The sequence below is a fragment of the Colletotrichum navitas genome, assembly GCF_030913465.1.
Source record: "Colletotrichum navitas strain CBS 125086 chromosome Unknown LY79scaffold_26, whole genome shotgun sequence".
NCBI lineage: Eukaryota > Fungi > Ascomycota > Sordariomycetes > Glomerellales > Glomerellaceae > Colletotrichum > Colletotrichum navitas.
In genome coordinates this window covers 44,697-69,455 of record NW_026850572.1, presented here as the reverse complement: position 1 = coordinate 69,455, position 24,759 = coordinate 44,697, and the positions used below count along the sequence as shown (strand labels likewise).

The 24,759-nt window shown below is 54.1% G+C and overlaps 8 protein-coding genes across 8 annotated transcripts; 4 read left to right on the top strand and 4 right to left on the bottom strand.

Annotated features, from left to right (window-relative positions):
- Nucleotides 1-841: 841 nt before the first annotated feature.
- LY79DRAFT_589894 (uncharacterized protein) lies at nt 842-1,725 on the bottom strand (the record flags this gene model as incomplete). Its single annotated transcript, XM_060561077.1, has 3 exons — nt 842-928; nt 1,157-1,296; nt 1,701-1,725. 3 exons carry the CDS (start codon nt 1,723-1,725, stop codon nt 842-844), a joined length of 252 nt encoding a protein of 83 aa, XP_060414578.1.
- Nucleotides 1,726-3,402: 1,677 nt separating this feature from the next.
- LY79DRAFT_181945 (uncharacterized protein) lies at nt 3,403-4,366 on the bottom strand. The gene has a single exon (XM_060551312.1). It carries the CDS (start codon nt 4,245-4,247, stop codon nt 3,693-3,695), a length of 555 nt encoding a protein of 184 aa, XP_060414577.1. The 5' UTR covers nt 4,248-4,366; the 3' UTR covers nt 3,403-3,692.
- Nucleotides 4,367-7,958: 3,592 nt separating this feature from the next.
- LY79DRAFT_552284 (uncharacterized protein) lies at nt 7,959-9,487 on the top strand (the record flags this gene model as incomplete). The annotated part of the gene is made up of 5 exons (XM_060557708.1): nt 7,959-8,087; nt 8,250-8,291; nt 8,364-8,419; nt 8,459-8,800; nt 9,436-9,487. Coding segments are annotated over 5 exons (621 nt in total), but the record flags the coding sequence as incomplete, so codon positions are not given.
- A 5,241-nt stretch (nt 9,488-14,728) lies between these two features.
- Nucleotides 14,729-17,158, top strand: LY79DRAFT_514570 (pentatricopeptide repeat domain-containing protein; the record flags this gene model as incomplete). The annotated part of the gene is made up of 2 exons (XM_060554630.1): nt 14,729-16,935; nt 16,990-17,158. The coding sequence occupies 2 exons, from the start codon at nt 14,729-14,731 to the stop codon at nt 17,156-17,158; spliced, it is 2,376 nt and encodes a 791-aa protein (XP_060414575.1).
- Nucleotides 17,159-17,305: 147 nt separating this feature from the next.
- Nucleotides 17,306-18,047, bottom strand: LY79DRAFT_669367 (ribosomal protein S18; the record flags this gene model as incomplete). Its single annotated transcript, XM_060563629.1, has 3 exons — nt 17,306-17,503; nt 17,557-17,882; nt 17,951-18,047. 3 exons carry the CDS (start codon nt 18,045-18,047, stop codon nt 17,306-17,308), a joined length of 621 nt encoding a protein of 206 aa, XP_060414574.1.
- Nucleotides 18,048-18,214: 167 nt separating this feature from the next.
- On the top strand, nt 18,215-19,187 carry LY79DRAFT_181744 (uncharacterized protein). The gene is made up of 6 exons (XM_060551311.1): nt 18,215-18,342; nt 18,412-18,438; nt 18,495-18,530; nt 18,587-18,610; nt 18,694-18,893; nt 18,949-19,187. The coding sequence occupies exons 1-6, from the start codon at nt 18,274-18,276 to the stop codon at nt 19,142-19,144; spliced, it is 552 nt and encodes a 183-aa protein (XP_060414573.1). The 5' UTR covers nt 18,215-18,273; the 3' UTR covers nt 19,145-19,187.
- Nucleotides 19,188-20,560: 1,373 nt separating this feature from the next.
- On the top strand, nt 20,561-21,421 carry LY79DRAFT_589890 (family 61 glycosyl hydrolase; the record flags this gene model as incomplete). Its single annotated transcript, XM_060561076.1, has 2 exons — nt 20,561-20,655; nt 20,722-21,421. 2 exons carry the CDS (start codon nt 20,561-20,563, stop codon nt 21,419-21,421), a joined length of 795 nt encoding a protein of 264 aa, XP_060414572.1.
- Nucleotides 21,422-22,866: 1,445 nt separating this feature from the next.
- LY79DRAFT_552263 (uncharacterized protein) lies at nt 22,867-23,900 on the bottom strand. Its single transcript, XM_060557707.1, has one exon. The coding sequence runs from the start codon at nt 23,641-23,643 to the stop codon at nt 23,362-23,364; it is 282 nt and encodes a 93-aa protein (XP_060414571.1). The 5' UTR covers nt 23,644-23,900; the 3' UTR covers nt 22,867-23,361.
- Between the last annotated feature and the right edge of the window lie 859 nt (nt 23,901-24,759).

Sequence of the window (24,759 nt, the reverse complement as noted above, 5' to 3'; positions counted from 1 at the left end):
GGAAGGGGAGGGGGGGGGGGGGGGGGGGGGGGGGGGGGGGGGTGAGGGATCAAACAGATGTGCGAAGGAAGCCAAAGGTACACATGAGAATTAAGACGATCACCCAAGGGCTTGGTGCTTTGCGGATGGAATCTGCTGCGAAAGACAGAATCCACAGGTAGAGACAGGACGGGACACGGATTGAGGGAAAACTGCAACTGCCGAGCGAGCATGAATGTTCTGCGATGTGTTAGAGGACGCCAAAAAAAGAAGGAGAGAGAGAGAGAGAGAGAGAGAGACAACAGATGATGGAGAGACAGTGTCAGAGAAGGTTAATGAGGCGTATGTATGTATGGATGTGTGTGGAGATACGATCGATGGCGGCCAGACGAGTACGAAAAGATCAAAACGGAAGGCAAGGAACATCGACAGTGATTGACACATGGGCCACAACAGCCAGAAGGTGAGAGCAAGAGAGAGAGAGTGTGTGTGTGTCGCTGCCCAGGCCTAACCAAGAATGGAATTGCCATGGTACGGAAACAACAGTGCTGGCCCAGGATATCTCTGTTTATTGCGGGTTGCCGGGTTTCATGGCACGGATCAGATCGGCAGAGGGCGAGAGACCATTGGCGCATGCCATCTGTTTCTGGCTCTGCCTCGAGTACGGATACCTAGCCTGGGCCAACTGGCCCCATCATGTTCGCATCCAGGCAAAGTGTACTCGATAAACTCCCGAGAAGAGTAGGAGACAGACGTGTGCCGTCACGGTTCGCGTAGGAGACCAGGCTCGGCCTGCGTGTCTCCGATTCGAGGTATAAGCGGGATACCTTGCCCTGCGCGTTACGAGTTGCGTTCCGTTGCCTTACCTCGCCATGAGGTACTTGTACCTTGCCTCAGTCCCACCCGCGGGAACGGCGCCGCAGTTTCCCAAAACGGACATTTGACAGCACTACTGAGTAAAATAGAAAGAAGTGTGTTTTGTCAAGCCTTGGCCGTCAGTCGAAGCCGATCTGCGCCGAGCTTCCCAGCGCCTCGCATACGCTCTGTTCTGGTTGTCGAGGATGCGCAGAAGGAAGCGAAATCAGACGCAGATGCAGATAGGCCAGCGCTGGCGCTGGCGCGGGCGCGGGCGCGGGCGAGGACGAGGACGAGGACGCAGGCGCAGGCGCAGGCGCACGCCTCTGCTCCAGAAAGCATCAGACTCTGGCCTCGGCTCGAGCAATACAGCGGGAAACCTGCGTGCAAGAATGCAATTACGCGGTAGCTGGATATCGGTCTTGAGGCGAAAGGCCAGGGCTGCGGAGCTCTTAGGCCCGACTGGATGTACGTAAGCGACGAGAGGCACCCAGACAGACAGACGGCCATAGCATCGCTGGCGAGCAGCCACGAATCAATGGTCTAAGATGCTTATTGAAAGTTTCTCGCCGTGGCTGCACACACAGAGAGAAGAGAGAGTACTCTGTCGCATCTAGAGGTCGGCAAGCGAAAGTCAGGCAGGCGGCAGTATGTGCCAAGGGGGCTGGGAACTTGTCACTGTCATTCGTGACAGGCGCTCTGCTCGTAATGGAGACGGAATTCGGTAGATGGAAAAGGGTTGTGAGTGGTTTAGCAAAGGGGGCCGAAAGGCGTATTAGCGCCAAGGAATGGACTCGATTCCGGGGCGACGGTGGCTGCGCTAAGGCTGCAAGGTTCGGTGATGGTGTAAACGGTGAACGATCAACCTGCGGATTGACGACGATCCTTCATTTGTGGTGCAGATAGTGTGAGAAAATGGGACAAGCCTGGAAGACGGGACCAGACGCTAAGGTAGTTAGCGCCTACATCAGGAGGGAAAGCAACGAGAGGGGGGAGGGGAGAGACGTACCTACCTTTGTCTTTGGTGGGTTGGTGTGTATCGTCACCGTCGTGCCGAAGGGTGGAAGATGAGATGAGGTCGATATAGATTGGGCTGTGAGATGCGGGAGTGTGGGAGGTTGCCGATGGGACTTACTGTATTCGTATTTACCTTTACCTAGGTACACTCCAGATAGGAAGGGGAAAGAGGGCAGGGGAGGGCAGGGGAGGGAAGGGGAAGGGAAGGGAAGGGAAGGGACCGCCTTGGACTTGGATACGTACCTGACCTACCTACCGGTCGGTACCTACCTGTGTGTACCGAAACTGACTGCGGCTGCCTTCTTGCGACTTACTCAGCCTCGAGCTGACATAATAAACATCGGCCGAGAGTGGGTCCTCCAGAGAGAGGACCGTGCATCCCCCCATTCACCTACCTACCCAAGGTAGGTGGTACCTAGGTAAACCTCCTTCCGTCAATTCGTGACGTAACCCTCATGTCTACTTGATGATCTACGAGCATGACCAGAAGACGACAATGAACAATTTGCCCGTCTATTGATAGGTCTTTGCCGACGATTCTTTGACATATGTCTGGGCTCATGCTTTTCCCCGACATTGAATCCTCCTCGTTTCCTCCCCCCATGCTTCGTCTAGCTCCGATTCGGCTGTTGGCTCACTTGCCTCCTCCCAAGGCCAAGCAAGACACACACACACACACACCCATACCACAGAAGGAAGAGTGGGGGGAAATAAAAGAAGAAAAACACACACACACACACACACAGAGAGAGAGAGAGAGAGAGAGAGAGAGAGGAGGAGAAGAAGACGAGCATCGATGGAGAGCCACGCCCTCTGGTTTGCCAACTGGCACAGTCATGCAGGCATAATGGAAGCGCTGCACCAGACGGACACCAACAAAGCAGTACACTTGGTGTTAAAGCACATTTCCACGGGGCGTGTCCGCTTACATGTCCTTGGACCGAGCAACCTGCTCCCATCATTTGTCATGGGGTCTGGCTTGCTACGGTTTGGCCCACCGTCGCCGCCAACTCCCCGATTTAGAATGCCGCCTCATCGACCACGTCTTCGAGAATCATCTCCACAATTCCCACAGACCGGCCGTGGCTGTTCTTCTCACTTGATCAACAAGAGTCATGTTTTGCACTGCGAGCCTGATTGGATGGATATCGACGACGACGACGACGACGACGACGACGACGACGACGACGACGACGGACAAATGGCTGGTCTCGCAAGACTCACACATTCAGGGACTCGATCCGCCGAAGGGGCTTCTTAAAAACGGGGCATAACAATGGAGGCGTAAAAAGCAATACGCATTGTTTCTTCACAACAAGGGACCTTGTCTTCGGTCGGTCAACACTCACTCTCGGGTCATTGACGATTGGACTGAAAGCCGACATGTTAGTACTGCGACGAAGAAGAAACGACCTAGGAACAAAACAACAAAAGGGATTTGAGATGGGGAGAAAGAAAGCGGCATTGCTTATCCGCAGCCACTGACCACTCAAATAAGCTCCTTGCCATAGGATTCGCTATATCCGGCCCTTGCTGGTGCGCCCCTAATCATCTCGCTCCCGACTGCCATGCGGCTAAGACGTACATGGCGTGCGTGCATGCATACCAACCGCGCGCCATATCGAGCAGGATTCTTGCGGTGGGTAAACGAACCGGCTGGTCTTGGGCTGCAACTACCTAGGTTGAGCCAAAGATAGACAAATCTTATTTACTTTTTCCTGGTCGAGAGATTGGCGAGCTCGACTTAATCAATCTTCCAAAGTTGGGGCCCCCTACTAGGTACGGCATCAACTCGAGGTCGCCATCACAACCACTACTATCTATCATCCACCCCATCCATCCTAACGCCCGTGTGTGGACGCAGTATCCACTGATCCGCTCAAGGGTGGCAGGGGTCGGCGGAGCCTGTTGGGTTTCCATGCCTGTACTGCACACAGGGATCTTCGTGTCAGTCTCGGCACCTCTCTACGAGATACGTGTCTCCCACCTGTTACAGCATAGCAATCGGAACCGCAGACGGGAGGACAAGGTACGCATATACAACGAGAGAGTCTGCAAAGTTTGCAAGTATCGTATATTCTCCGACCGTTTTGTCCCACCAGGCCGCCCAACTCACGGACGGACGCACTCGTCGTGCCAACGTACAGTTGAACCGGCTGCCTCACCACCCACCCCTCTTCGCCATGCTCGCCGACCGTCGCGCTTGTGCCAAATTGCAAGAGCATGCCGCCGCTCAGACAGCGGCCTGATAGGATGAAAGTGCCGAACAAAAAAACTCGAGGCCGGCGGTTGAAACGGTGCCTCGGCACGTTGCCCATTCGCCAACATGTTCCCCATTCTTCAAGGCCTGGCGATACAAGACTGCCCCGGCAACCGGGCGTCTCGTTTAAACACATCCTTGGCTCGTTTGATATGAGCACAAGGGGCCAGCCAACCGAGCGGCTCACCGGCAGGCAGGCAGGCTTCTCCTCGCCGGAGTGCTCTCCGCTGCAGACATGTACACACACATCCTTCTCAGCGGCCTTCCTCAAAACACGCTAGGCGACCCGACGAGAGAACCGCTAACAACTAACCGTTGTCTCCTATTTTCGGCTCCGTGCCTCGTGCGATGCGTGTTGCGCGCGCTGCACTTCAATGATGCCGACCCCCGATACGACACGAGAAAAGAAAGGGTTGTTCGTTTCAGCGTTGCCTAGGAATTGCGGCAGGATGCACTCTCCAAACGCAAGCACGCTCGGAAAACATCTCGCATCTCGCATCTCGCAACTCCCTATAGCCCTCCACGTGCATTCGTCATTTCATCTCAATCGCAACACCCCCAACGAAGAATCGACAGCCTTTTGGGGGAGAGAGGGGGGAGGGGCGGTTCCGGTGACGGTGAAGATCCGATGCCAACCTCGCCCGTACTCTCCTACCTAATCTTATGTGCCGTAAAACTTATTATGCGTGTTTTCTTCTTTTTGTGGCTGCAGCCAAACCTCGCCTTGGTGCCGAATTAAAAGCCAGCGTTGAAATGGGATGCACCGCTCCCCCCTCTCCACCAACGATGCCAGCCTACCCATCCGCTATACGGATAGAATAATTGCATTTCGTTGCTTTCTTCCCCATTCTACCTTTGATGATTTGGCTCTTGTTTTCTTCTTCTTAATTTGAGGAAATTTTGAGCTGATCCTTTCCAAGAAGCAGTTGTCACGGTCAGATTGCCTCGCAAACTGCGCTGGCTTATCCGTGTTATTGACCATCAGCTCAAGTGCCCTCGCCATTCACCGCCAAACGAGCTGAAGTTGAGATGATCCATGCAGCCGGTAGGTAAACACGGCGTCACGTCATCGCTTGATTCCCCGACCGTCAGCTAGAACCTTTGGGCCGCCCCAATATGCAGAGTGCTTGATAATCGTCGATCCTTATTCCCGCAGCAGTGAACGGCTCTTCCGTGACTATTGAGAGACGCTCGAAACTAAACAAATGATATAAAACAAAAAGAAAAGGGGGGAAAACCCGTTGAGGCTGCCTCATCCTCCTCGGGCGCAGAGCCTCAGCATTAAGTTTTGTGCAGCCATATGCACACATCTGGGCACACTCGTCGTCGTATCAGATTGTGATCGCCCCGAACTAAGAAGACGGCGTGTTCGAGCTTGCTCCTAACCGCATTTCCAATGGCGGTAGTGCATCATTACCCGCTCGGCAACCTTCCCGATTTACGTTGCTTGACTGGCTGGCTGGTGAAATTCGGCCGCCATCAGACCATTTCTAACCTGAGTCTCGCGCTCGGACGTTGCGGTTTTTTTTCCCTTCCCCTTTCCAGTCGAACAGCTTTCTTTCTTGGGCAGACAAAAAACGACAGCTCGACACCAGCACCAATTCTGGCAGGGGAGAGACAGGTTTGACAGACGCCATCGCTGGCTTGATTTCGCGATTACGAGTCACTCACAGATTGCGCTGGGAAATTCGAAGAGACGTCGAAACACTTTGGACACCGTTCCACGCAACGGCCACCCCCCCTTCTTCTGCTCTAACTTCTCAGGTGAGAAAATGCTACGGTGGCATTGATCGGATGCAAAGACTTCAGTCGAAACGAAACAGCACATACCTATCCCAGCCTCAGGGAAGATTCCAGGCATGCATCACGCGTCTGCGTATCAAAAGGTAGATACGCTGCAAAACAGTCATCCGGTGATGCCCCCACAGGGCTTTCCCATTCGAGTGCCCGTGTGTTCCATAGTTCGGCAAGGTCTCGCTCCCATCATCGTCTCGTCGCTGGTAGCGAGCTCAATAGTCTAGCTGCCGTCCGTCCGAGCCAAAAAGCGGCAGAGCAGGTCCAGACCGCGAAGGGACCCTGAGAGAGGGAGAGAGAGGGGGGGGGGTGCTTCAGCTTCCGGCCCATATACTGTAGATCACGGGGAACGTGCCGAGAATGCCGGTCCACGTCCACACAGTACCGGTATTAGCATGGGCAACGTCGATCGCTTGAGAGGAGACCCCCCGTCACGTCACCCATGAGCGTCAGCCGCCCAGGGTAGGGTTGGACCCTTGCAAGCGACTTGACAAACGCGAGAGGAGGGGACCGTTTCCCGCTTTTGACTTTGCCATGCGAGCGGCATGACTGGATGCCGCAGGACGAGGACGGATTGGGGTTGCCTAGAATGGTACGTGTCTACGAGCATCCTGACGCCACAACTGTATAGGCACAACTGCATAGATTCTTGACTCTCCGTCAACGTTTTCACCGGGTCAGCGACAAGTCATCATTCTGTCATGACAACTGTTGCTCTCTCTTGTGACACAACACCCTAAATCCTATCCTGCGCTCCGGCCGACGCGAGGTCCTACACTTCCGCCGCAGCCAGAAGAGGTGTGGGGGGATCGAAGACGCTTAAACAATCGATAAACAAGCGTTAATTTCTAGCAGACCGGTATAGTAATCACTCGAGAGACAAAACAAACTGGAAGGTGGGGGGAAGAAAGGCGCAGGATCGGACCGGTCAAACAGACCCTCGCAATCCCACGTCCTACAGGGGGGGCACTAATACCGACAGCTGCATGACTGGGGTAAGGGGGAGAAGGTTCCTGCCAGGATCGCCCGCTCTCGCATTCCCGAGACATGCGTGCGTAAGGCGCGGTAGACAATCCTACTCGTTCGCTCGACCGGGGATGGGGGGGGACCGCCCCGGCTGACTGAGATGTGAGATGCTCACCACCCACGGCTTACGGCCCGCAGCTAAGAAAGTGACACCGGCGCCTCCAAAGCCGACCACGGCGCGGGCGCGCCATGCAGAAATAAGCAATGACGATGGAGACGTGGCTTCGCAGGGCTGTGGAGGGTGGCAGAGAGGAAGAGCGCAAGCGGGAAATTAGCAAGGAGGTGGAACAGGATATTGGTCGTTATTTTCCTAATCAGGGGACTTTACCTGGGTTACACCAATGAGCTTGGCGATGCCCAATGCTCCCCTCCCCCCCGCGCGGGTGTACTCGGTAGACACGCATCCTCTACTTCGTCGCGGTCTGTTTTCTCGACGTCGTATGCGATAGGAAATTGTGCCTTTTTGTGCCTTCTTCGGAGACCAAACAAACAAAGTGTGTACTGGGCCATGGAAAGCATCGGTCCACGCGGCAGCGATGCCTCGTATCTGGCCTTCGCTTGTCCAGAAGAATGACGAGCCCTATGGGCCGGCCCTTGATAGCCCTGTTTCTCGTATCAAGCTGAATGCTGCATGATGCAGGTAGAGTCAAGCCGTCAGCCCACCAAGGGTATCGAGATGGCCACTCGCCCGCCCCCCCTCTCCCTTGACACCGTGGACGACAGCAGCGATTGTATGATTGTCAACCCCCATCGCGTCGCTTACCTCTACCCCAGAAGGGGGAGGGGGGCCTTCCGCCTCCTTGAGCCAATGTATTGATGATGGAATCGACTCGTCTTGTCTTGGATGCCTTTTCGTGCTCTGCCTGCTGCAGGGCCCTTGCTTCCCGCTTGCATTCGCGTCGCGAGGATTAGCCATGTCCACTCGTCATCTTGCGTGCGTAAATGTAAGAAAGACCCCCTTTTTTTTTCTTTTTTTTTTTTTTTAAGGAGGGAAAGGGACTGCGCCGCGCCGCTCGGGTGCATAGGAGCGCGGCACGGCAGCCATGCAATACGCCTCTGCAAAGGCACCCTTCGACCGAGGCCGGCATCGTGGTGTGACAGGGCGCCACGAAGTCGGCCGACCTCCCCCAGCCTTCTTTTGTCAACTCGTACAAGGGTGTGTCGAGCGTTGCCCGCAGTCTTCCATCCGCCGTCGTTGGGTCGAATCCGACTCTCCTCGTCAGCCTCCCACTTGGCCCTGCGAAAAACGGACATGGGGGGAGTCGTTATCGACGTCAGCATTGGGGCCTTTGGAATCCTGATTATCATCGCCGTGCAGAATCCCGCAGACGTGGCGAGGTTGTCGTGGCGGGCGTCCAAAGTCTGTTTCCCAAGGCTCTCGCCCCCCCCCGCGCCCCCCGCGCGCTGTCAGCTGTTGTCCGTCTCCTGTCAGAGCCCATCGAGTTGGGAGACGATCTGGGGCAAGTGTGTTGGTTCAAGACCGAAGGGGTTGTGTCCGAGCAAGTTCGACACATGTTGGTTCCGCAGGGCTGGGTCGCTCCCTTTCGTGTGCGTGCGAGAGTGTGTGTGTGTGTTTGTGCGCGCCGTCTGCCTTTTTGTTTCTCCTTCGAATGATGGCGCCAAGGGCGGACGAGCCAGGGTCACCGAAGGGCCGACCGATACGGGTTTTTGCTCCGCAGACCTGCGTCTCCCTGCCGGAGCGCCGGGTGCGAAGAGCCCTTCCTGGAGTTGCCCGAGAAGCCCGAAGGCAGGGGGGGGCAAGACTCCTCCGGGGGACAATGTATCGACTTATTGGGTTACATTTTCCTTGCTTCCCAACCTGGCTCTCGCAAACGACGAAGGATTTCCAATAATTTTCACTCGCACTTTGTAAGCGTTGTAGATCAAGGGATGGAAAGGGTTTCTGTTGCTTGGTCTCTCTCTGTCTTGCGGTGTTGCCCACGGACAATCACGGAGTTGGCAACATCGGACCCCCAACTTGGGGCCGTCGCGCTTGCGGCCACGCCCCCCCCCCGGGAAGGGGTTAGAGGAAGCCACAATGAACACAACAAGAAAGACGACAAGAGTTTCGATTCCTTCTCGTTCGATGCCAGGAACATCCGAATTTGCTGACGGCCGGACGCAGTGGCTGCGGGATCTCGAGAGATTGGATCCTGCGGTCATATCGGTCGGATGGACGTAGGCCACTCCCCTCGATGGTTCTGCCGACGTCGTCGTCCATGAAGCGAGGGAAGGCCGTCCGTTTCTCCCGCAATCCCACGCTCGCGCCCGTCTCCCTTGCTTCAACTCGCAAAGCATTATGTCTCGCGATGGTACGGAAGCAAAGTGGTCTTCGGACCCGAAGATAACTCGAGAGATCGCCTCCTCCCCCCCCCCCCCCCCCCCCCCAAAATGAACGGGCGGGGGGACCTCGACGGGCGCTACCGTTCGTGGTGTCCGGCGAGCAACGTCCGTGTAAAAAGAAAAAGAAAAAAAAATATAACCATTGCAAGCTTGCTCGATAGTTGCAAAGAGAAGGCCCGCGGTCGTCAAGCTAATCCAATGGCGGTTCGGTAGAGTGCAGATCGCCAGGGCTGGAAGCGCGGGCCAATGAGCCGCAATATCGACGACAGGTCGTTCATGGGTTGGCGTAGCATCGTTCCCCGGACGGGCGTATGCGCCGGACACCTTTCGTCCTCCTTGCCATGCCGAATTAAGACGACGGCGCCGGTGTTATTGGGATGCGACGAACGGAAACGGCCTCTGGATCGCTCTAGGTGTAGGATACCGAGCATACTTGGTCAGTCTAATTTGATGTAGACAGAGCGGTGCCTCGTGGGATACCAACAGTCGGGAGGGTCCGGCGAAATGCCCGACGTCGGCTCTTGTTGCCGAGTAGAGCTGCGGGCGGCGTCAGCGTCCTCTTCGAAGTTGACTCAAACTGCGAATCACACTGCATTGCGTAGGGCAAACGTTCGGTCGCTGCTGTCGTTCAATGCCAAGCTGGAGCGCAGGGGGTAGTTGGTCACTTTCTCGTCCGGACATTGCAACATAAACCACCCGCCAACCTGGCCAGGTATGGCTTTCTCCAAGTCTGCAGCGCGGACTTGTGTCGAGTTTTCGTGCCCGAGTTGACCGAGTCTCGCAATGCTGGTGAGCAAATTTCTGTTGCATTCTTGCCGTTTTGAGCGCCATGTCTGCCATATGCGTTACACCCCTTTCCGGGGTCGCAATCCGTTGAGTCTTGTCTGTACGAATCGCGAGGCGCCCTCGTCTGCTTCAACCTCAACCTCAACCCCTCCCCCGTCACGGAGTTGAACGCGTCAACCTCGTTCTTACCCTTGATTTCCTGGTGGGTCGGCGAGAACGCCATCGCGGGGACGCCCGGCGGGGGCGACACAGCCAATATGGGAAATATATCGGCATGTCGAGCTTGAGAGAAGCAAGTCCTGGCGCGGCGCTCCGGAGTTGCGCGTGTCGTGCCACGCGCCTGCAGTTGACGACGGCGGTCAGCCACAGCCCTTGTCTCTTTCCCACACAATCTGTCTCTCTCTTGACTTCAGTTGATCTGCAAGTCTATGCAAACAGGCATAGCCCTCTGATGGTCGACAGCCGGGTTCGTCTTGTGATGATCCTGGCAATGTAACCGCGTCGGCTTGTCGTATATCGTATAAGTTTGGTATTAGTCCTCCCCTCATCCGGTCCGGTAGCCGCGTGCTTGGCGCGGACGGGTTGCCTCGTCGACTCGGTGATATCAGGAGAAGTCCGTACCCGAGACTCTCCTACCCAACCCATCGTGTGTGTGAATGCGCGTTAATGTCTACGCACGGGCGGCACGTCAACAGTCAACCGTCGATCACTGTCCTCCGGATCACCGACAACAGGACGGTGTTGGGATGGCAGCGCTAGGTTTAGCCCGTTCCCTCTCCCTCATTCTGTTTCTCCGTCTACCCCCGTGGTTCGTGATGCTGTCCGTCTCTTGTTTTCGAACTCCATCTCCTCTGCTTCTCAGTCCATTCATCCCTACCTAACCCGATTTCAATTGTGCTCTATCAAACTTGCAACAAGCCTTACGCAGACTCGATGTCAACCGGAGACTTCCTACTGGATACAAACCCAGTCGGGCCAGAAACAAGAACCAATCAGTGAGGAGCTAGCCGCCGTCATATGGAGCCATGGTGGAGGGTGCGCCGTATATCGACAACAGCCAGTCAACGTGAGCTACACTTGCAGGTCTGAAACGCAGACATGAACGCCTCAGGAGACGTTCTCCCACACCCTCTTCAACGCCAGTGGACTAGGCGGAAATCGTTTTCATCCAGCCATACAGAATCAGGCTTCAGAGTTCCGTGACCCGGGATGCCGCGCGGACCAGAAGCCAACGACGAGTAAAATGAGAGAAAATCAAGCAAGAAACAATATCGGCACGCGCCCGGACAAGTGAATAAGGAAGCAGAAATGAGAGGCGGGGTAGGGGCAGGCGGGGCTAGAGCCGAAGCAATTTTGGAACCAATGCTCAGTCACTAGCAACTCCGGCAGATGAGGATTTCTGGGGTGCAACGAAAGTGTCCTGGACTATGTTGCGGTGAGTCGGTGATCTCTCCTTCGTCTCTTCTTGGCTCTCCCTCTCTGCAGTTTCCCATAATACCGTTCCTTCTTCCCGTTTTGTCCCGGCCTCCTCGGTTATCTGCCAAAGTCCCGTTGACCGAGGGTGAGGGATATACAACACTAGTCGGGGCCCGTCGTCGCATCGGACGGCGGCAGCGGGTTAAGCGATGAAGGGACAAGATCGTCCGGAGGGGATGGATCTTGTACTACACCCCCGATCATCCTAGCTCCTCGTCCCTCGCGGCGTGCCCTGGTTCATTTGTTTTCCCTACCCTTCCACTCTCGTCTATATAGCTGTCAGTCCTCCCCCCTCATCGTCACCTCCTCAACACAGACAACACACCGCGGCACAATAGCTCGTCCGATATCAACATATGCGCCGTTGATGAGCTGTAGATCGATTCTCGACATGACTCCATGCAAGAACTGGCCAGGTCGCCGGTCGATAGCCTTTTGAAACAACAACAACAACAATAACAACAACAACAACATCCAGCAGGTGGAGGGTGCCTTGGAGGGATACGCTTCGAATCGTGGACTTCGCGTAGGGCACTGGCCATTGCAACAATACCACCGCTAGCGAACGACGATTCCACGATGACGGCTCGATGATAATTTGGGGAAGGGGCGACTTAACAACGAGATTGAGATTGTTGGAGTAGGTCTACGGGAAGCATACGCCCCAGCAACGCTTGATGAAAAGGACGCAGGCGCACCGGGCGTCGGTGGACTGGAAAGAGAACGACCCATCCACAACGTTGCTTGCGCGGAAGGCTAGGACTGAAGAAAATAAGGGTCGACAATGGAAGAGGTGGTGAGGCGACCGTGCCAAGGACGACTATATCGAAGCTCCGTATGTCTCCGGTTTCTAGCTTGGGACGAGAAGATCAAGGCCAAACGATTGGAAGGAAGAAAGAGCCCCAGTGAATGGACGCGCCACCACCATCGTGCCTGGACGACGCATAAGCTCCTCGGAACTGGAGTCTGGATTTTGAGGTTTGGTGGAGGGTTCCCTTGAAAGAGGACTATGGTCCCAATGGATGTCGAAAGAACCGAACCTACACCGTTATATTATGGCCCATTCGACATCTACATGATGACGAGAGCCGTTTCCAATTTCTGCGGTGGACGAACAACACGTCGAAGTAGGCGTAAAGCTTGAACGATTGCACGACAAAAGGAAGAGGTCTTGTTGCTAGCCACGGGCGGGAGCGTTGTTCGAACCGAAACCGGATTCAATCCAACCTCCTACTCGAAATGGTCACTCATGGCGATGGATGACCGAGCCGCTTGAGAAGCCATGTCGAAGATGGACATTCGTGATGCTGTATTTTGCGCTCAGGGAAGGCGGCAAGAGGTTGGGTTAAGGATTGGGTAGGCGGGTACATGGATGGACGAGCTGCTCGACTTGGATTTAACAGAACAACACCTCGTGTCCACTTGGACGTTCCTGTTGCTGATATACCGTTGCAGCCTGAATGCCTTCAACGATCCAATGCCAAGATCCTGGAAGCCACGGAGTAAAATTGACGATGCGAAGCCAAAAGGTAGACAACGAGCTGAAGCATGCTTAGCCCCATGAATGGTCCATATGCTTGATGTTGCAGGATCATGTAAGGGAAGAGAAGTGAACAACAGGGAAACAAAATCGCATGTCGGCACTACCCTGCTGATTGATGACTGGCCCACAGCATCTGCAGCATCGACAGCAGAGCTTATCTCTCTCGGGAGTTCGTTTTGGTTTTCGTTGTGTCTTTGGCTGCAGCTTCATAGCGCCGTCGTCATTTGAATAGGGTTGAGGCATGCGGCTAGGGAAGTACCTTTATGGCTGGGTGTCTGACTAAAAGATCGCTAGGTAAAAGCAACGTCGTGATGATGTGTCAGTGCCAGCAGCTTGTCGGTGTTTTTTAGCAGGCTGCGGGGTTCTGTTCCTTGGGACAATCTTGTAGCGGCTGGTTGCATGTTGGGTGTTCGACTCTCAGGGGAACTACTTCAGGTAAGTAACGATGATCATGACAAAGTTCCTACTAAAGGATACTGGTACTTACTTAAATACAACGCCTTCGAAGCGTACTCTCCCACTTGATGAACCGACGTCTGTGATGCCACTGCACAATGACCGAGACAAAGTGCAGTTACCTTTCATAAGAAGTTGAAAATGGGTTCTCTAATCATTCCTTCCTCTCGCCTCTTACCTCGCACGGTTCACTTCTGTCATCCGAGCAATTGCTTAGCTTTTTAGTGACTTCATCTTTGGTCTGAGCGGTGGTTTTCCCTTCATGCCACCTAATGCTGAGGCTGCGAGTGACCCTTGACAACGAGCCGTCAATTACGGCCCTACGCCAGCTTCAAGTGGGACTTCAGTCATGCCCGACAGGTCTTGGGCCCGACCCTCAGGAGGTAATACTCCAGCTCGTCTAGAATATGAAAAATCCATAATCGAGATCCCATCTGGCATTGCTTGATATTCCGAGGGTCGTGCTGCCTGCATAGTGTCATCCCAGCCTCAAAGCAGTGTGAGGGTATTGTGTGACGTCTCGATCACGACGTATAGGTTACGAGGATGTCACCTACATCCAAGCTGTGAGGGTTGAAATTCAACATCGTCATGGTCGTGAGTCAACCTACCAAATTCATGTTGAAACCAGTTGCTCAGTCGCCTCATGAACAATCCATCCGTTGATTCTTTATTTGGTTGGGTTACCGGCTACGAGGCAACATTGTTCATGTTGTAAGGCAGTGTAGATAGTTGTTTTGGATCCTATGCTGTATCGCGAGCGGTACCACTCCGAAACTCTCAGCAATGCACAAGTCAAGTTCAACCACAGACAATGTTTCAAGAGAACAATGTCGTGTCAATAAATATACAGTTCATGTCTTGAGAATGAATGTCATGCCGGCTGACCCCGAAGATGCCGGGCAATCCAGTGTATGACTAATCTCGGTTAAACTACGGCAACTCTTTCCAAGCGCGGGTCGCATTTTGGTGGCAGCTACCACGCTTTCCAAGTCCTGAAGCTCCAGTATCTCCAAATTCAAATCGCAAATCTTTGAGAGCTTTGGTAGCCGGCATTGAGCTTCACCACATGCCGCGCATACTGTAAGTAGGTCTGGAGATGCCCAGGTACGTCCTCTGGAAGCTTTACTACTGCGATTGACGCAGCTGATCGGTCCTCCAGAACGCTTTAATCGAAGCACTGATCCCACACCATGAGGGCGCAAATAGCCCGCCATGTCTGCCGACGTGTCCTCGTTCCAAAGGGATGCGTCCCCGCGTGCTCGATACTCTCCCGACCAGCATGCCGCCATACGCAGCTCCCGGTAGCATCGACGGTATCCTTATCCCGACAAGCCCAGCGGCGGACGTTATTTGGCATCCTGCAGAAGCCCCCGAAACAGATCAAGAATCCAGAGTATGAGCCTGGGTGGACGACGGTCCTGATATGGAGGAATAACCTCCTGGAGAGTGTACGGCCTCCATCAAGGACGGAACTTGTCCAAGCATTTCGGAAAATGTTCACGTACAAACTGCGCTACAACGTTGTTGTCAACAGCACACAAGCGTTGCACTGCCGGACCCTACTGAGATATCTGGTCGAAAACAAGGACGACGAGCCGGGACCAGGATTGACATTGGCGGACTTGAGAGCTACCCGTGAGGCCTTGTTGAAGTTGCCAAAGGAAGATACAGCAGACCACCTGGAGTTCTCCAGGCTCTTATACGATGTGATCAAGGAGGAAAGGGCATTGGACCCAACAGATCCTGGTGCCGCGGATGACTTCGAGTCTTATCTCATTGCTCTGACGCTGTTTGGCGCCTCGACTGAAGCCTTGTCTACTTTGCAGCAACACTGGACTCAGCTGCCAGAGGCGGAGCGACCGAACGCCCAGAGCCTTTGGATCAACGTCCTGCAAGGCCTGGCGGAAGAAGGGCGTGAGGCAGAGCTGCTTGCCGCTGCCACAAAGGCCGAAGAGTTTGGGGTGCCTTTTACATCAAGGTTTCACGAGGTCATGACAACCTTCTATGCGAAGAAGAATAACGTTTTGGAAACAAAAAAGTGGTTTCTGAGGCCGGCTGTGGACGACAAACTGCAGAGCCCTAGGACTTTCAAAGAGATTCTGCACTTCTCAGTCAGAAATAACCAAGGTGGCTGGTCTGCGCCGATCTTCAAGAAGCTTATCGACGAGAATCCGAGCAAAGAGCATTGGGACGTCATCTATCAGTGGGCCGTACTATCGATGGGGAAAGGTCTTGATGATATCAAGGGCATGTTCGAAGTCGTTGCTCGCCACAACCCTGATGACAGTTCTCACCTGCCAGACATACAAACCATCAATGGTCTCCTGGAGGTTGCAATCGAGAAGAATGACCCGTACCTGGCGGATAGACTCGTCTCATTCTCCAGCGAGCTCGGCATTCGACCTGATGCGAAGACGTATCTTCTCCAGATGGACTTCAAGATCCGGGCAAAAGACCTGGCCGGGGCAAGGGCGGCATACATGGAGCTCCCAAAGACAGAGCTCAACGGAGAGGACGACCTGCCTCTGGTCAACAAATACCTACAGGCGTTATGTTACCAGACCAAACTGGATTTCAAGGCGATACGCGAAATGTTGGATATTATAGAGGAGCGCATCGAAACACTGGATCCAGAGACGGTGGTTGCGTTATGCACTGTTTTCCTGAAAAACGACCAACAGTTTGAGATCATCGACACCCTCTCGCTCAATGTATTCCAGCACAGCAACGAACAACGGCGATCTGTCAGAGACGCCTTTGTGACGTACTGTTTAGACAAGAAGAACAGCACCTCAAGGGTCTGGGATGCCTATACTATCTTGCGGCAGTTCTTCCAGGAAACCAGCGTCGAGAGCCGCATGAGGCTCATGGATGGGTTTTTCGATCGTAACCGAGCCGACATGGCAGTTCACGTCTTTGGCCACATGCGTCAGCATGTCAGCCCGGCGTTCCACCCCAACAGCGACAACTATGTGCAATGCCTCGAAGGCATGGGCCGGTGTCCCGACCTGGATAGCCTCAGGTTGGTCCATAACATGCTGAAGATGGACACCAAGATTCAACCAAGCACCAAGATGTTTAACGCTTTGATGATTGCGTACGGGGCATGCCGAAAGCCAAGCATTGGACTTGAGTTCTGGCAGGAAATTGTTCGTTCAGCTGAAGGCCCATCATACAACAGTCTCGAGATTGTGTTTTTCCTCTGCGAAATCAAAGCCTTCGGCGACCAGATTGCGCGAGACATCTGGAAGAAGATGGAAAAGATGGAGATCGACATCCCTCCAGCGGTGTTCGCCGCCTACTGCGGAGGCCTTGCAGGCAATGGCAACCTACAGGAAGTGCAGAGCACAATCAGGACCATGAAGCGAGCTGTGGGGTATGGACCCGATGCGATGACGTGAGTAGGACCTGTTCGGATTCCCTTTTCGACTTGACAGCTAACTTTCAACAGACTGGGCATCCCTTTCAACGCACTGCCTGGCCAAAAGCTACAGCGTGAGTTCGAGGCGTGGGCAAAGAAGCAGTTCCCGGAAGAATGGGCCGAGGTCGAAAAGGTCCGCTACTATCACACGGCGGAGAAGTTGAAGAAGTTCAAGCTGCAGCGGGTGCTAAAGGCATGATATGTACAAAAGAAAAGTGCGAGAGAAGCTTCTTGTATCTGTACATTTATAATAGACGCCAAAATGTTGTACAATTCATACACGAGACTACCCCCATGCCCGGAGACGATACCACATGGACCATGCAAGCTGCATCCTTATCCAAATCTATTTCCATGATGCATTGAGGCGGAATTTCTTCCTCAACAGCTCGGGGTGCTGGTGCACACTGGGGTGGATACCCATGCCGACCGCTCTCCTGATGGCCTTCGCCATCTTTCTCTGGTTCACTGGCCGCAGACCCGTGTTGTTCGAGTGGTCAATCTGTCCAAACGCAGTCATATACTCGGAAACCATGGAGAAATTCTGTAAAGCATTGTCAGCATTGTGAGGCCCTGCGGTTGGCAAGCACTACGTACTCTGTAATGGTCCAGGGGGTTGATGCCCAGGAGGTCGATGACATCGACATTGGGCCGCTTCGACTTGCGCCACTTTTCCATCTCAACGGAACTCAGGTCATGAGGCGCGTAGATCTCACCAGCGCGCCAGCGACGCGGCATCTGCTTGATGTAGTCGTCGCTGATCTTCCTCTCGCGGAGAGATTCGACCATGGTGCGCTTGCGGGCGGCAACTCCCTCGACGCGCGCCTTGCCGCCCTGGTTGATTATGCCACGGATGCGTTCGGTCGAGTGTACCTCAGGCTTCTCGTCAAGGTCCAGGAGATTCGAGATCGGGTCAGAGGACTCTGCAGCGAGGGGCGTTAGCTATGGCGCGCCGGGACTAGGGAGGTTGATAAGGGAGGCATTGACGCACGGGTGTTGGCAGAAGTTGAAGAGAAGGGTCGTGCAATCCGGGACATGAAGGCACCCGGGGCCTTGACGGCCGAAAGAAACGGCAATCTGGGAGGCATAGCCGGTTTTGTGAGGTTCTTGGTCGAGGCGTGGTCTGTTGCTAAGGTTGAAGCTGTCACGGAAATTCTTTGGTACACCGACGGAACCTTCCGCTCCACTTTTTTGCGATAAGACCGATAAGGATTTTGTCCCGCCTCGGCCCCAGAACTTTTTCTTCTCCAGACGACCGGTCACCGTCGACATCCGCCATACCAAGCTGGAAACTCGAGACACCGAAAGCCCAACATGGTCCGCAAACTCAAGTATCACGAGCAGAAGCTTCTTCGGAAGCATGACTTCATCACGTACAAGCAGGTACGGAGATCACCGCCGCTTGCGCATTTCACCAAGATGAGGCGCATGTGCTAACAACGATTGTGATAGGATGGCGATCACCGCGATGCCTCAGTGGTACGACAAATTCCAGAAGTGACTGTTGTCTGCCATGAGTTCTGACATGCAAACAGGTGCGCAGATATATGATCCAGAAGCCTGAAGATTATGTGAGTACTGTTCCGGACCCTCTGCATCGCCAAGAGGTACTGACAAACGTGGACAGCATAAATACAACAGACTATGCGGCGTAAGTTGGACAGCTACTGATCCGCCTTGAGCATACGCCACGGTCGAACATACACTCCTGCAGTAACTGACACTGGCTTCCAGTCCATCCGTCAGCTCGCACACAGAATTAGTCTCATGCCCCCGGAAAATGCGGCCCGCCGAAAGCACGAGAAGCTTCTCCTCGACAAGCTGTACGACATGGGCATTCTGTCCACGGCCTCGAAGCTGTCAGCTGTCGAGCACAATGTCACGGTCAGCGCGTTCGCAAGACGGCGTCTCCCCGTCGTCATGACTCGCCTCCGGTATGGATTTACAATACGCTTCTCAAGGCGAGCGTGATGCTGACTGGGATCACAGTATGGCCGAGACCGTACAGGCAGCGACGAAACTCATCGAACAAGGACACGTCCGTGTCGGTACAGAAACCTGCGTCGATCCAGCCTTCTTGGTAACCCGCAGCATGGAAGACTTTGTCACATGGACCGTGGGTAGCAAGGTGAAGCGGAACATCATGAAGTACCGCGACAAGCTGGACGATTTTGAGTTGTTGTAACGTGACGAATTTACTTTCGGGTGGTCGGCTTTCCGCCATGGCCTAGAACTTGGTTTTCGCCATTTTTTTTTCTTCTTTGGCGGCGTTACGGAGTTATGAGGATGGGCCATCGAAATGCATTCGTCTGCTGCCAAGTTCTATATATCGGCCCCTGAGTCAGCGCCAAGGGAATAGTATAATCAGCGAGCATTTGGCAAAGTCTAGAGGTGGACACAGCTTTCGGATGTGAGAACGACAGAACACCATATCGAACCGCACTCGGCGGTGCACGTCATCGAAGCAGTTCTCCTGACGCACATGTACGGATGGGGGGGGTAGCAGGCTTGGCTCCTGTAGGAGTCATCTTGGCGATTACAACTCTCAAGCGACGCAATCGGTACCTACTTTCACCTGTCAACTCATCACACGCGAAGTATACTGAGCGTTGACATCGAATCACCGAGAGACGGAAGGCAAACCAAAGTTTCGTTGCAGACGCTTCATGCTGGCTGATGCAGCGCTCGGTGAGGAGATGAACACCCCTTGGAGAGATGAAACGGTCATAAAGTTTTGCCATATATCAAACAGATGAGCGAATACAATATTGCCGCACGGAAATTATTGCAGAGGGCCTCGATGCGGGAGGCGAGGCCACTGCCGGATCAGGAAGTAGTTGAGAAGAAGTCAGTGATAGTGAGGAGTCGACTCACAAATGTGGAGATATCCGATCTGGCCAGGATAGGCATGCCGTCCGGGGTCGGAACAAAGTTTTGCAATCTACAACAAGAAGAACGTAAGAAGTCGTCGGAAGATAACTCTATGAGGTTGAGAAGGGTGCTAGCACGGACACCCTGCGAGAAACAACCCCGACTTGGACAATCGTTTACTCCAGTCTTGAAACAGAGTACATGACCAAGTGATGCCCAAGGGCCAGCATTCTCGATGGCGCAGATGTGGTTCTTGCCAATCATACTTCTCGAGATCCCGGCCAAGCATTTGAGGTTATCGTTCCCTCCGTGTCTGATGTTTTACACCTGCGATCTATGTGTGGTCCGAAACATCAGCGCAGGGGGGTTGGCGCGATGGCTTTGTTTGGATGGCCGAAGCATGTCTGGGGAACTTTACAGCCGCGACTCCTCCAGCTGGCGGCCTGGCATGTTTTATAATACATGGTCGTCCTAGGGACTTCTTCTTATATCGGCGCCTCGTTCCGAAAGCATATTCCTTCGTATTCCTATAGCGCGCTGGCCAACTCTTACGCTCCTTTGTGGCTCATAAAGGCTCGAGGCTCACTTCGAAAACATATATAACAGCCGGCAACTCTACAATATCAGCTCATCTTTTTTCATCTTTTCTTTTTCAAAATTGCACAAGCCGCCACTTGGCCATAGTGCTCATTGACGCCGTCGTCACGTAGTCCATATGAAGGTTCTCACAATGTCTGCTTTGAAGTATGCCCTGTTAGTCTCGGCTATGCTTCACGCCGCCAATGCCCACGGCACGGTAACAGGAGTCATGGCAGACGGAGTCTTGTAAGCCTGGAACCAGTGTCTCACTCACTCTGACAATTCGTGTTCACTAACCCAATCACTCTCCAGCTATGAGGGCTACAATCCCTCGATGCAGTTCCAGAACCCCCCGCCAAAGGTTGTGGGCTGGTCCATTCCCCAGGACCTGTCCAACGGCTTCGTCTCCGCCGACAAGTACTCAGACCCGGACATCATCTGCCACGTCGGCGCGAAGCCGGCGCCCATCGCCGCCAAGGTGACGGCAGGCTCGAACGTGACCGTCTTCTGGACCCCGTGGCCCGTCTCGCACCGCGGGCCCGTGATGGACTACCTCGCCCCTTGCAACGGCGACTGCGCCAACGTCGACAAGGCGAACCTGCAGTTCTTCAAGGTCGACGCCGTCGGGCTCGTGGACGGCTCCACGGCGCCGGGCAAGTGGGCCTCGGACGTGATGATCGCCAAGAACAACTCCTGGACTCTGACGATCCCGTCCGAGATCGCCGAGGGCCAGTACGTCCTCCGCCACGAGACCATCGCGCTCCACGACGCGGGCCGCGAGGGCGGCGCGCAGAACTACCCGCAGTGCATCAACATCGACGTCCAGGGCGGCGGGTCCGAGAAGCCCTCCGGCGTCAAGGGCACGCAGCTGTACAAGGCCAGCGACGCGGGCATCAAGATCAACATCTACCAGGACAACATCAAGTACTCCATTCCTGGGCCACCGGTAATTGGCAAGCAGCAGAAGCGGACTCCTGGGCGTCGGCTGAAGAGGGCGAATGCCATTTACTGAGCGGAGGCTTCATGCCCTATGTACAAAACACTTCATTTATTATGTATTTCTACCGATGCTTACATATCATAACGCATAATGGTTATGTGGTCTACGCGACGTTGCTATTTTGGACATGCAAGACGTGCTATCGAAGTGTAACCGATAGTTTTAGAGAGCGGTCGTGTAAGATATACAACTCCTACAGTGTGTTACTACTCACAAATATGACACCATCGTAAAGAACATGATACATGGTGGTTTCCGGTTTGAATCAAAACCACGGAAGTACGTTTTCTTACATGAGTTTCCTTGGCCATCCCTCACTGACGACAAACAGCGCAAGTATCGCCTCCTGCACCCCTTCCCCCTCCCTCTAAAGAAACGGGAAACCAGTCTCCTGCTTGGCTTGATGGCACAACGACATATATCCTGGTTTGCTCATGGTGTCGGTTTCACCATCGCATCTCGGGTCTCCCTCTCGGGATTGCGAATAACCGAATTTCGCTATGAATCTTGGTCCCCTCTTGGGCCGACGCTCCTGGACGGATCTTGGTCGACACGGAGCACATGGGCGTCCGAGTGCCCCGGGCGCCGCAAATCCTTGGAGAAACACCCGAAGTCTGAAGCATCATGTTTCCCTCAGCGATCTGCAACGTTATTATCCCATACCCTGTTGACTCGGCCCGGACGCCGCAAAGTCCTGTCTATAACACCTTCTTCGGTATGTTTTGTTTCGACGAGACACCAATACAGATCTGGCCCTTGGTTGGATGGTGTTATTGCATGATCTGCTGGAGTATCAGAATACGGCCCTTGAGAGTCGAATTGCGTAATGCCGAGGGATATGTCGCATGCTTCCGTACCATGGTTCACGGGCAAGATGTACTACCAGAGTGTAACGGATATAACATACTAACCGACGTACATTTATCAAAATGTAAGTTCTACAGAGAGAAGCACAGCACGGCTATCCAGCGGGGGTAGGGCAGCCTATTGTTTTTCCAGGCGCGGCGGTGCATGGCTAAAGGGTTGAACGCGAGTCTCAAGTGAGGCTTTGGCTGTGCTAGGAGAACCCCTCGCGTTTGACACTCATTCTCCGCAGTATTGTTCCTCATCTTGCAGCCGTCTTGGAGTGAGCGTGCTCGGGTCGGTGCCTGTCGCATGGTGTTTGATCCAGCAGAACGAAGCCATTCCTTCCTAATCATTTGTACGTCTGAATCCTGGAGCATCGATGTGCTTGTGTTGCTCCGAGAAGGTCAACGTGTTCCGGCTCTGCCACTCCTCTACTGCCTCTTGATCCCCCTTGTCGAAAGATGCAAAGCCGCCTTGGGATATACATTTTCCGGTTTTCGGACTCACAGCGTTGCAAATGCAGCACGGCATATGTGTGTTTTGGCACCTTTTGAATGGCATGATAAATCTCTGCACTCAGTTGTGAGACTCTCCATCTTTCTCTGCCGAGTTTCGCATTTCCCACTTGGGTAACATTCATCGGGGAGAGTTGATTGCGGGTGGTCTTTGTACATAATCAACATCCAGGCATAGAAGCCACGCCGTATGGCCCAGTGTTGACTTGACCTAGCCACTCCGACCCCTATGCTTGATCCTCCACACCATCACGGGCATGTCTTTGAACAGAAATCATCAGGCTTTTGCATTATTTGGGGGTATCTAGTCGTCAAACACCCTCGATCCTCGCAATCCCATGTAAGCTAGCGGAGTTTCATGGCGCTGCCTCGGCTACGAGGCGCTTCGTCGCACTCCCGGATGTGCGTCCTGTAGTTTCCAACCCCATCCACCCCGGTCGGGGGCTCGGGCAGCATAGAGATAACTCCCGGAAGCACCGCCCTTTGCCGAGTCGTGCCCAGTGGCCCTCTTTGCTACATCAAGCGCAGCATTCTTTCAAGCCGTGCCCATGCAGATCGTAACATGCTCCCATCGAAAAGGCCGAGCAAGCCTTAGCCGTACTTGCGGCTGCCACCCTTGTGCGTCTTCTCGTCTTTGGCACCCTTGGCCTTTTTGCCCTTGCCGATGAGCTCGAGATGGCCGGCGCGCTCGCCGAGAAGCTTCTCCGTCCGGCTGACGAGGCCGGCGGCGAGCTTCTTCTGCAACTTGTCCGCGGAGCCGTGGGCCTTGGCCTTTTGCGGCTTCGCCACGCGCGAGGCGTTCTTGGTCGACTTCTGCTTGGGCTTGCCCGTCGGCGCAGGACGCGACGAGGATTTGACGCCGCCTTGAGCCATTGTTTGGGGCTGGGATGTGTATGTCCGGATTCGGCGCGTACGTCTCCCCTGGGGACGTGGTTTGGTCGAGTGCGTAACTCGTAGGCGGTCGACGCCTCGTGAGAACGGAGAGATCCGCGCCGGAGGGCTGAGTGGATGCTGCTTTAGAGGAATTTGAAAAAACGGTTATCTGCGTCCAGGTTTCTGTCCGCAGTCGCTGGGGAGGTTGTGTGGTGTGTGTTGGCCTCGAAGCAAGATGATCCGGGCGACGTCGAGAGAGTGAAGAGGCAAAGTTTAGGCGCTCCGGGGGCGGCAGAGTAGGTCCTAGGCCAGAGAAAATTTTAGTGGACCCCGAGCTTATCGCTCACCGACACACCGACCCCACCCCCACCCCCACCAAGGGACGGACCCCTAAACTGACTGTAAAGTAAGTCCGCGACTCACGGCGGCGTTCCCACGCTTCCGAGGACGTACTACGTCGGAAGTATCGCCTTGGACCGGTTTGCCTGTTTGAATTGACGGGCCTGAGACCGGGCAGGTGGGATGCTCCATTCGGAGGAAACGCTGCCACTGCGCCGACACCCATTTGTATGTCTGCAGAAGGGCCAGCTGGAGATTGACGAGGTTGCGCCGTCTAGTTCGAAGGTAGACGTGCGTTGTAGACGCTCACTGTAAAGATCAATATCTGCTTTGCCATGCAAACTGTCAATCTATATACATATCGGAGGTCCTGTCGTCATGCATATTGGACGGATTGCTGATACGCTCAGTACACTTTCTAGTGATAGCAATAGATCGCTGACGGTATATCCAGGTATTCATTGCCCATAGGAGGCGGTTAGTAGCTAGTTCTGGTTCTTGAGACAGCTTCCCAGTATCCCAGGGCACTTTCAAGCATGCATAAAGAGTAAATAAAAGGGTTGAGTATATATTATATCTGTAAAGACTGGCTCGGAGCGTGCTTATAAAAGGCCCAATGCAGACGAGATAGAGAAGCTTACCTATGGCATATATAAGGAACCTATCTACTTAAAACTAGTAGTCTATAACCTTTAAGCTTGTATAGAGTCGTGAAGTGGCAGCAAGTACTCAGAGGTACGTATAAATACCCTGCTGTAAGGAGGCTCCCTTCCAGTG

What these genes read in the sequence shown, in the direction of transcription:
- LY79DRAFT_181945 (XM_060551312.1), bottom strand. Translation starts at nt 4,247, where the DNA reads ATGTGTTTAAACGAGACGCCCGGTTGCCGGGGCAGTCTTGTATCGCCA.
- LY79DRAFT_552263 (XM_060557707.1), bottom strand. Translation starts at nt 23,643, where the DNA reads ATGGCTCAAGGCGGCGTCAAATCCTCGTCGCGTCCTGCGCCGACGGGC.
- LY79DRAFT_181744 (XM_060551311.1), top strand. Translation starts at nt 18,274, where the DNA reads ATGGTCCGCAAACTCAAGTATCACGAGCAGAAGCTTCTTCGGAAGCAT. An exon ending in ATCACCGCGATGCCTCAGTG is followed by an intron (nt 18,439 to 18,494) that starts GTACGACAAATT and finishes ACATGCAAACAG; the next exon opens with GTGCGCAGATATATGATCCA. An exon ending in TCCAGAAGCCTGAAGATTAT is followed by an intron (nt 18,531 to 18,586) that starts GTGAGTACTGTT and finishes AAACGTGGACAG; the next exon opens with CATAAATACAACAGACTATG.